General features: G+C 41.3%; 1 protein-coding gene across 1 annotated transcript in view; it reads right to left on the bottom strand.

Annotated features, from left to right (window-relative positions):
• Positions 1-1,233: 1,233 nt before the first annotated feature.
• Positions 1,234-10,095, bottom strand: part of LOC148033757 (Trm112p-like protein) — a 32,971-nt gene continuing 24,109 nt past the window's right edge. The window contains exons 2-4 of the mRNA XM_087681746.1: positions 2,070-2,269; positions 1,643-1,732; positions 1,234-1,531 (exon numbers count right to left, since the gene is read on the bottom strand). Of these exons, the coding sequence (XP_087537872.1) occupies positions 1,430-1,531; positions 1,643-1,732; positions 2,070-2,246 (369 nt within the window). The 5' untranslated portion in view covers positions 2,247-2,269 and the 3' untranslated portion in view covers positions 1,234-1,429. The remainder of the gene's footprint in view (positions 1,532-1,642; positions 1,733-2,069; positions 2,270-10,095) is intronic.

The following is a 10,095-nucleotide window of genomic DNA, read 5'->3' as shown; positions in this document are numbered from 1 at the left end:
ATGCTTAATATGACCATCATTTTTAACATGAATTCTTATTCTAATCTTTATGCATCTTCAAATAAATACATATCATGGTTTTTATGATTATGATTTACATGTTTGTTTGTTTTCTGTTTTTGAGATTCATTGTTGTTGATAAGTTTATAGTGATTAGCTATGAGAATTGTGTAAACAAATATGTATGTGCACATATATGTACATCTATTTACACAAGCAAAGGATATACCATTGTGATGTCGATATTTGTAGGGCGTTTGAGATAATACCATAGGCCAAGCTCTTACATCCGCTTCAAGCCATGGGAATATTATTAGAGATGATGGGACATGCATTCCATGACTTAGTAGCATAAGCGCTAACTATGATGATTGAGCCCTAACTATGATGCCTACCAGCATAGTCTAGAGCATACGATGGCATGAGCTAGGGCTATGCCCTTTCATCAATACTTCTTAGGCTATACATTGATGCAAATGTCAGTTCTATAGATGAGAATGGAGGACCACCACTTGGTCTTACTACTATATTGACATTAGATAGATTGTAGATTCATCGAAAGGACGACATATCATCTTAATGCCCCTACATGCCTACAACATTTTGAACCTAGGGAAGATAAAGATCATAATATTTAATATCTCTACTAGTTTTTTGCCACTTCAATAACAAGGCATTCTAGAGGACCAAGTATCATCTTGTGTCTACCCTCAGCATTGTAGTGGAGTAAGTGTCATCCAAAGTCTACCTTGGGATTACCTTCACTAGACCCAAATTCTCCATGAGGAGAGGTGTTGTTACAAAGCTCATATGTTCGTTTTTACCCCTTAAGGACCTAAAGAGACAATGTACCTAAATCTTATTCCAAGTCGAGGGCAAATTTATGGCCTTTCAATAAACTATTTTTCCAAGGCTCATGTACGCAACTACTTTTCGGTCTTCTTATCTCCACAACAAATAGTGAATGATAAGAAGAGTCTATGATTTCTAGCATAATATGCAACACATTGAAAATACCATGTAAGATCATGTAAGCAAAGTTGTTGCTACTCCATGCATTGGTGCATTCATGGATTATAGTAGTTGATGCTAGACAATACCCCTAACTGGCATTATGCTCTCACAAACGTGAAGAGGCAAAAGTTGTTAGGTTGCACAAGTGCATGGCTAAGGAAACACTCCCAAGTGAATGTCCTTCCACAATTCTAATACAATCTAGATACACCCACCATGTACCTCAATGACACTAAGTTGAACCACAAGAATAGACATCCAAAGGATATATGTGTGCATATCAAGAGACGCTGATAGAAAGGCATATTCTTGCTGCTGCACGGATGATTGTCATGTACAAAATTCCTATTGAAGGTAGATCGAGCAAGTTCAAACAACTCGCCCTGCTGTGTTGTATCGAAGAAACGGTTATCTGCTAAACCTCATCTTCATTCAGAAGCATGTTTGGAACTCCCTTGCTTACTGGGAATCGCCTGCCAGTTTGTGGGCAAATAAGTGCCCCTTCTTCCAAATGGACCTACATAAGCATCTCAATAGTCAACAGTCAACTTAAGGCTAACATCATCAACCACACTGCCTCAGATTAGAATCATATCAAGCTAATGGAATCCAGTATGATTCCCAGTACCTCCAGCAAAGCGTGATGGAAGATTTGGAGGAACTCCTCTTCTTCAAGGTTGACCTGATCCGCTTGCTCAGGAAGATTGTTCACACCAAGCTACAGTGCAACAAATGGCATATAAAGTTTACTTTAGCAACTTACGAGTCCTGAACAATTGCTTGCCCAGAATGAAATTCAAAATCATTTTTAAAAATTCCAATTACTATAAAAGATGGATTTAACCCTCCAAAATCACAGCACCACATCCTTTTCGAAGCATAATACAAATTAAAAATGGTCATGGGTTAACACTTCATGTACTCACTGTAACTGCAGCATCATGAAAAGCCTTCCACTCTAATTTGGGGAAAATGTGTCTTAAAAACTCTCGATTCATGTCCACCACCATGATACAAATTAAAAATGGTCATGGGTTAACACTTCATGTACTCACTGTAACTGCAGCATCATGAAAAGCCTTCCACTCTAATTTGGGGAAAATGTGTCTTAAAAACTCTCGATTCATGTCCACCACCTTAGTTTCGACATGTGTAGCCTCAATTCCAAGGGGAAATCCTTCAGTTACCCCTTTTATATTACAGGACAGCATGTTGTGGGTTAGCAGCCGCATGACTGTATATGCTTTTGTATCTCCTGCACATCACAGATTAAAGGTAAGTACAACAGCTTCTTAACCAGGTACCATTTTCAAGTATCCATCCATGACAATGCATAGATTGCATTCTATTGAAGGTAAAGTAGCTACATATACAGCTGGACAGTTTACTTTCCAGACTTTGGTAAAGCTATCTCTGCAGTTGGGACTACCCCAATAACAGCAATAAGCATTCAGTAACAAGGTATTTGCTTATGTACTATTCTCAACACCGTCCTCGTGTAGGTCTTGGACTACCACTCCAATATGAGCAAGCTAACCAAAACAAGTTTCTTGACATGGGTACCTGGCGATGCTTGAAACCCAATGTATTATCAAACATGCATTCAACATGGGTATGACCCACCTTAACATAAGAGTCCATATAGACATGCAGTTCACAAGCACATGTTTAAAGCACTTCAAATATGTTTATTTGGCTAGTCCCTCCTCAACTTCAAAGGAGAGAAAGCAGTGGCAAATCCAAATGTGGAAATGATCCTCCTACTCGTACATCGCAGTAGAAATGATGATAAATCCAAGAACAGAGGCTGCCAACAACAAATCTCGCTGCATTCTATCCTGCACACTCTGGCATTCGATAGAATACAGCTGCTGCTCTGTCAGAACATCACTGGGTGTCCAGAGATTTGTCATGTTTGGCCTAAAACCACCACCGTCCTAGCAAGAAGAGTTACAAAAGAGAGACAAGAAATTCTGCAGAAGATGAAGGCAAAATCCAACAAATTCACAAGAAATAGAAGAAACCCAACAGTAATTTATATTTTTCGCAAAGAAGCTTTTGGCTCAATGATCTATCATATACCTCCACTTTCAAACTATATTTCTAAGACTATGGTGTTGAGCTAAAAATGCATTAGCCTGACATAAACAGCCCCAAAACACGCTTAATTAATGAAGAAACCTTCTTAAAGAAACACTGTCCAAGTAGCACCATTCCCCTACGAGGACACTGTCCAAGTGGCACCATTGCATCATATTCCACATGAGTATGAAAACTTGCATCTTCCTTTGCATTACCCCATGCATTGGCATTCTGTTCATGTAAACACGCATCTGTGCACATTTATCCCTTTTCGATCACCCTTGGTCGACTCTAGATCCACCATACTCATAGCATAGCACCTGGCAGTCTCCTAAGGTAGTTTTTCCCCTTGAGGATTTCAAATCAATGTTCGTCCCATTGAGTCACTGTGCCACGAAGTACGGGAAATAAGGATGGATGGCCCACTACTTTCATAAAATAAGCAAAACAATCCCACACACTACTAGGATAAGTGCCTAGGGATTACCTAAGGATATATTGTGTGCCAATCATATGGAGAATGTGGAGAGAGAAGCATGACAAACATGGGAGCAAGCAAGTCAAGCAAAGCTAACATGTAAATGAAACCAGTCTTCCTTCTGTGGATGGGTGGTAAATCCATGATTACAACTTAATTACAACAGCAAACAATTAATGCAAATCTGAAAATACAAATTTACCTATTGATCTTGGACAATGCACACCCGATTGGCCCCAAAATTGGCGCCCCTTTCGGTATTTCTTTAGCTTTATTGAAGAAGAAGTTGATTTACAATGAGATTCTCCCGATCCCCTTTGCAATCCAAACTCCCCTTGCTATCCAAAGTGACTAGCAAGTCTTCAATCTGATTTGCCCCTTGATTCGAGCACTTAATTGGCCTTCACCCACTTCATAGACAATGGAAATGCCCCAAATTCAATGGCTGGCTAGTTCTCCACCTGAATTTAGCTGAAATTCACCTTCTGCCCTAAAAAATCCAAGTCTTGGAGCTTCCAATTTCTAGCGCACTTCCCGAGGCTGCTGCTAAACCCTAATTTCTGCTGTAAATTAGGGTTTACATCAGAGAAATTTGCAATTTCTCAACCTCCAAGGGTCCAAATGCTGAGATCTTCGAAGCAAGGCTGTAAACTGAGAGATGAGAGAGAAAGATATAGAGAAAAATCTAGAGTTTTGTCGCGATGAATGACTGAAAATTAGTCAAATGCAACTGCTACCCTGTCACAACAACATTAAATGCTGTCACCTACAGCTGAGATATCCAAATCAGCTGTCACCTTGCACTTGGATACAATCGCCCAATTGTGGAGGGTTCGAATCTGCAATCGCCTTCTCAAAACTCACTCGTGGTTGGCAACAATGGCTGAAAATAGGTTGGCCATGGCTGCTCACAGCTAGCATGTGAACATAGGGAAAAACTACCTTAGGAGACTGCCATGTGCAATACCACGAGTATGGTGGATCCAAAGTCGACCACTCCAAGGGTGATCAAAAAGGAATAAATGCACACAGATGCATGTTTACATGAACAGAATGCCAATGCATAGACACAAATATATGTATACATGAACAGAATGCCAATGCATGGAGTAATCCAAAGAAAGATGCAAGTAGTCATGCTCATGCAAAATACAATGTAACAGAGTCACTTGGACAATGCCCTTGCAAGGAAATTGTTCACGTGCCCCAAGCACCCTTTTATAATCATGTCATCTTGACAATGCGAATGAAGTTACAAATGTCCATAATGTAAAAATTAAATAAATATCTAAGAGTAAAAAATTTGTAAGCATCCGCATTGTCACTATCAAGAGAAGAAGCCGCCCCCTCACAAAGTGAAAGTGAAAACTGTAGACCGCCCCCTCTCACCATCAAATGGTGGAAGGAGAAGTAACCATCCCCTCTATCCCCAAAATGTTGATATCGATGGGAAAAAGGAGTAGTACCCAAAGAAGTGAGATACATGCTCAATGAAAAAGCTGTGAAATGAATACTGTTATGGAGATTGGCACAAACTATACACCACTTCCATCATTCATCCTTACTTAAGTGTCAAGTATGAACACATCTATTCATGCTGATTTTTCTTTTTCTCAAGTGTCGAGGGATCCTCTTGATGAAGGGGCTATTCATAATAATCTCCGTAATGGAGACTCGACCTCCCCCCCATACACTTTTTGGGTATCCCTTTGGAAGTGTATCCCAAACATATTCGAGTATCCTCCAATTGATACCACAATTTGCCACCATGGCCTTACCTAGTGGCCCAATTGGTCATTCTTCCATTTCCCAACCAACATTTGGACAAGGCTTATATGTCCCGATGCCTCCACCTCCCATCGGCATCTTACTGAAATATTCATGTTACCGTGTCTTCGCATCACTTAGCACCCATCGGACACTCACAATCTATTTCTACCACATCCCCACCCCTCCTCCACCAAATCCACCTTATCCACCTCCATATTCTACACCACCCATCTATTTCCCCCCCCCCCAAAGTTTTCCATTCATCTTCATCTACAAAGCATGCTTTTTCAAACAAGGCTCATTTTAATAGGTTGAATTTTACCACTTCATCCAATTTGATGAGGCATGTATTGGATTCCCAAGGTTTGTGGAAACTTGTCCTTACACAAGAATCTCAGTCTAGTTCCCCGTTGTTATCCATACGAGGTTTGTCACTCTAGGAAAAGTAAAAATGGCATAGGCATCATCGAGTAGAAGTAAGGTCTCCTTCTTGAATTTCACTCACAGCTCTAGCACATTGACCTTGCCTTTGACCGTTGGACCCATCTCGTTGGCCACTATGTGGTTCACGATCAAACTTGTCACATCAACTTAGATCATGAGCTTCAAAACTTCACCATCACCAATAAGGATGACTTGAAAGTCAAGCTAGCTGAGCATCAGCGTTTACTCGCTGAGTTCTCAACCACTAGGGTCCCTCCATCCCTTGACGATCAAGCAACATTATTCCTTAATAAGCTACCACATGAAATATTTCCATTTTGTGCACAAGATAATCTCATAGCCTCAAATACCCACGCTCTATGAATTTGAGTGTCAACTATTGTGTTATGCTCAACTGTTCTCAATAAATTTCATAGGACATCCTCCACAGAGGGGGCCTTAGTTACATCTTCTTAGAAGGGACAACAAGGCAACATTATTCCTTAATAAGCTGCCACAGGAAATATTTCCATTTTGTGCACAAGATGATTTCATAGCCTCAAATACCCACGCTCTATGAATTTGAGTGTCAACTACTGTGTTATGCTCAGTTGTTCTCAATCAATTTCATAGGACATCCTCCGCAGAGGGGGCCTTAGTTACATCTTCTTAGAAGGGACAACAAGGGACAAGCAAGCAAACTCAACCTTCCAAAAAACATCCAAATCCAAACCAAGCTAGTGAGTAACAAGAAACTTCCCAGTCAAAACTAAACCCGGGTGGCAAAATGTACCAAAGAAAAATATGTATTGTCAACATTGTTAAAAGGTCGGTCACTTTGATGACGAGTGTCGTTCAAAGGCTAAGGGCAATCCACCCAAGACTCGTGTCTTGAGCCCATCTAGTGTGGGCACTCCCTTCCCTCCCCCCCCCTCCCCCTTTCCCCCACAACCAACACAGCAGGATAGATCCACTGCTCACATGGAAGTTGATTCTTCTACTCCCTCTTCACTCGAGGAGTTGCCAAAAATGTCTATCCATCCTACTATTGTGGACTTCAATTATCCTCAAGCATGTGTTGTCTCTCTTGAGAACTGACTTGATGAGTCCCCTTCTCGCTTCAAGTTGCCCTCTCCTTTGAGTTCACAGCCAGAAGTACTTGAGCCCACTATCTCTAGAGACCATTCAATCCAACTAATTGCAAAGCCTTCCTCTAATTCAGATCTCCGTGATACTCACCATGATTGCTTTCCACTCCCCACCTACACATCACTTGCTCCTTGTAGGGCATGCTCTAGTTTTTCTTCTCTTTTCCGCTACACATTTCTCCTTTTACTTTCTTACATTCTTAGCACGTCTATCTTTTGGTAGTGGAAGTCTCATTCACATTTGTCCATACCACTCACTTGTAACGTTGAAGTCAAGGTCTGCATGTTTTATAATCTAACGTAGTTGTTTTTGCTTCCTTTTGCAGGTTGACATTTGCTTTTACAAGATCTACAGCCTAGCGAAACGTTGGATCGTTTGGCATTCCTTCCCATGGTTGCATCTTTTGGTGGCACTTCTTTCACAAGATTTGTCATTGCCTCTTCAGAGGCCACCTTGGAGGCTATTTATTTCACAAGTTTTCAGCTCGACATGTATCTCTCTCTTCTTCTTTGGGTGCTACTCATTTTCCCCCATCGATATTGACATTTTAGGAACAAAGGGAATACTTACTTCTCCTTCCACTGTCCGATGGAGATTGAGAGGAGGCGGTCTACAAATTTTCCCTTCCACTTTAAAAAGAAGTGGCTTCCTTCACTTAATAGTAACAGTGATGATGTTTACAGTTTTTCACTCTCAAATATTTATTTACTTTGTATTGTACATTATGGACATTTGCAACTTCATCCGCACTGTCAGGATGACATGATTGTAAAAGGGCGCTTAGGCAAGTGAACTCCCTACGAGGCCACTATCCAAGTAGCATCATTGCATTGTATTCTGCATGAGCATGCAATCTTGCATCTTCCTTTGCATTACTCTATGCATTAGCATTTTGTTCATGTAAACATACATATATGCACATAAATCTCTTTTCGGTCACCCTTGGAGTGGTTGACTCCGGATCCACCGTACTGATGATATTATACACATGGCAATCTCCCAAGGCAGTTTTCCCCTATGCTTACATGCTAGCTTTGCTAATCTTGCTTACTCCCATGTCCGTTGTATTTCTCTCTCCACATATTCTCTATATGATTCACACACACACACATCCTTGGGTAATCCCTATGCACTTCTCCCAGTAGTGTGTGGGATTGTTTTGCTTGTTTTATCAAGGTACTAGGGCTATCCATCCTTATTTTCCATACTTCGAAAAACAATGACTCAATGGAACAAATACTAATTTGAAGTCCTCACATTATGCTAACTTTTGTGATAGCCTATAGCCCTCAAGATTTTATTTTTTTTAAACAAAAAAAAGTCCATTAGTGATTCCATCTGCCTTTGTAGGACTTTGTAGGCCTCTAGGCAGCCAATAAGCACCCTTGGTCCAATGCCCTCACCTCTCTAGGGTAATCACTTAGCTTCCCTTGGTAAGATAACCATTGCCTTTATAGTCTTGGCAAGTTACTGGGCACCCGACATACACCCTTTGCTTGATGCCCTAGCTGCTTTGGGATGAAATGCCTTGGGATAAAAGAAAATAAACAAAAGGGCTTATTTCTCATGGCTCAGTTTTGGGCATGAGATGGGGTGTTGAGAGCTAAAAAAGCATTAACCTGAACTTAAACAGCCCCAAAACACACTTAATTAATGAAGAAACCTTCTTATTGCGATCCTAGAGAGTTACTGTGTCCCACATGCTAAACTTAATTTAGGTGTCCCAAACTTTCTACAAATAGACATGCAGCCCACCACTCTCCCTCAATCTCGTTTTTGCAAGTTTCAAGCTCTCTAGCTTTGCTGCCCACATCCAGTTCGTGGAGAATATCTCATCCGAAGCTACCCATTGCTATCTACATCAGTCTGAAGCCTGTTTCCAACCTCCATCATGTAGTCTATATTGATTTCTGTTGCATTTGCTAATGAGCCACATCATCTACAATTGGCGAACTATTGAACTATTGCATTTGTGATCTACGACTGTTGTAGAGTGTTGAGCTAAAAATGCAATAGCCTCACTTCAACGATCCCAAAACATGCTTAATTCAAGAAGAAACCTTCTTTACTTAAAAGAAATGTGTTCCTAGAGAGTGTTTGTATCCCATAAGCACAAATCCACTTGAGAGAGCCCAAACTTTCTGTAAAAGGTATGCTACTCTCCATTCAGCCTCAATCTCGTTTTTGCAGGTTTCAGGTGTTTTCAACTTGCTGCCCACACCCCATTCACGAAGGACATCACAATCCAAGCTATCCATTGCAATCTTCACTCATCTGGCAAATGTTTCCAATCCTCCATCATTTTGTTGTTTTTGTTAGCAGTCATGTTTGTCATGCCTTGTCATCTCCTGCCTATGAGCCTCACTCTGAGTCAGATGAGGACTTTAGGAGCTCTGACTTGTCTATCACTTGTTTTGATGGAGGAGGTAGCTCATTCTAGAGCACTCAGTTTATTGCATTTCAGTGCATTTTCTCCTCCAGTCGGGATTTTATGTGCATTTCCCGGGGCAGTTTCTACATTCTTCAGCTTGCCTCACCTGCCGGACATTGTTCACCCTTTCCGGATTTTTCTGAGCATTCCTGGCATTTTTACCGGCATTAAATGCTGGTCGGACATATTTATGGTCTCAAATTTCAGGTCGGCCAGTTTTTGGGTTTTTTGGCTATTTATAGCCATTTCCCACTTGGCAGTCAGTTGTATTATCATCTTCCCTCCTTCTTTGGCAGGTGCACACTCCGACTCCGTCATCTTCCTCCGTCTTCGGTGCTACCGTCATCATCAGCCTGATCTGGTGCCCTCATTGACGCTTCGAGCTGCGTGCAAGGACTGATCAGTCCATTTCAGTGTATTCAGCATTTCATTTCAGTCAGTGCAGATTTTCTTCCTTCATTTTCTGCTCTCTCTCTCTCTCTCCTCCTCTGTGTTCGTGTTCTTCCGTTGCGCACTCTCACATTGTACACCAGCCTTCTTACATCGAGGACCCGTGAGAAGCTTCTATGGAAGGAGCTATCCCTACTTGTCTTGGAGCATGACGAGCGACTCAGAGAGGTCAGTGCTAGTGGATCCAACTCTGCTAGAGCCTTTGTTGCAAGTTCGAGAGGACAGAAGAAGAAGAAGAAGAAGAAGTCAAAGGCTAAGAAGAAGGACAGTTCTTCAGACTCTGACTCAGATTCAGAGA

The sequence above is a fragment of the Lygodium microphyllum genome, chromosome 7 (assembly GCF_053477565.2).
Source record: "Lygodium microphyllum isolate KBCC chromosome 7, Lygodium_microphyllum_v1.1.10, whole genome shotgun sequence".
NCBI classification, from domain to species: Eukaryota; Viridiplantae; Streptophyta; class Polypodiopsida; order Schizaeales; family Lygodiaceae; genus Lygodium; species Lygodium microphyllum.
Note: the sequence above shows the minus strand (reverse complement) of the source record. Positions and strands in the feature narration are given on the sequence as shown.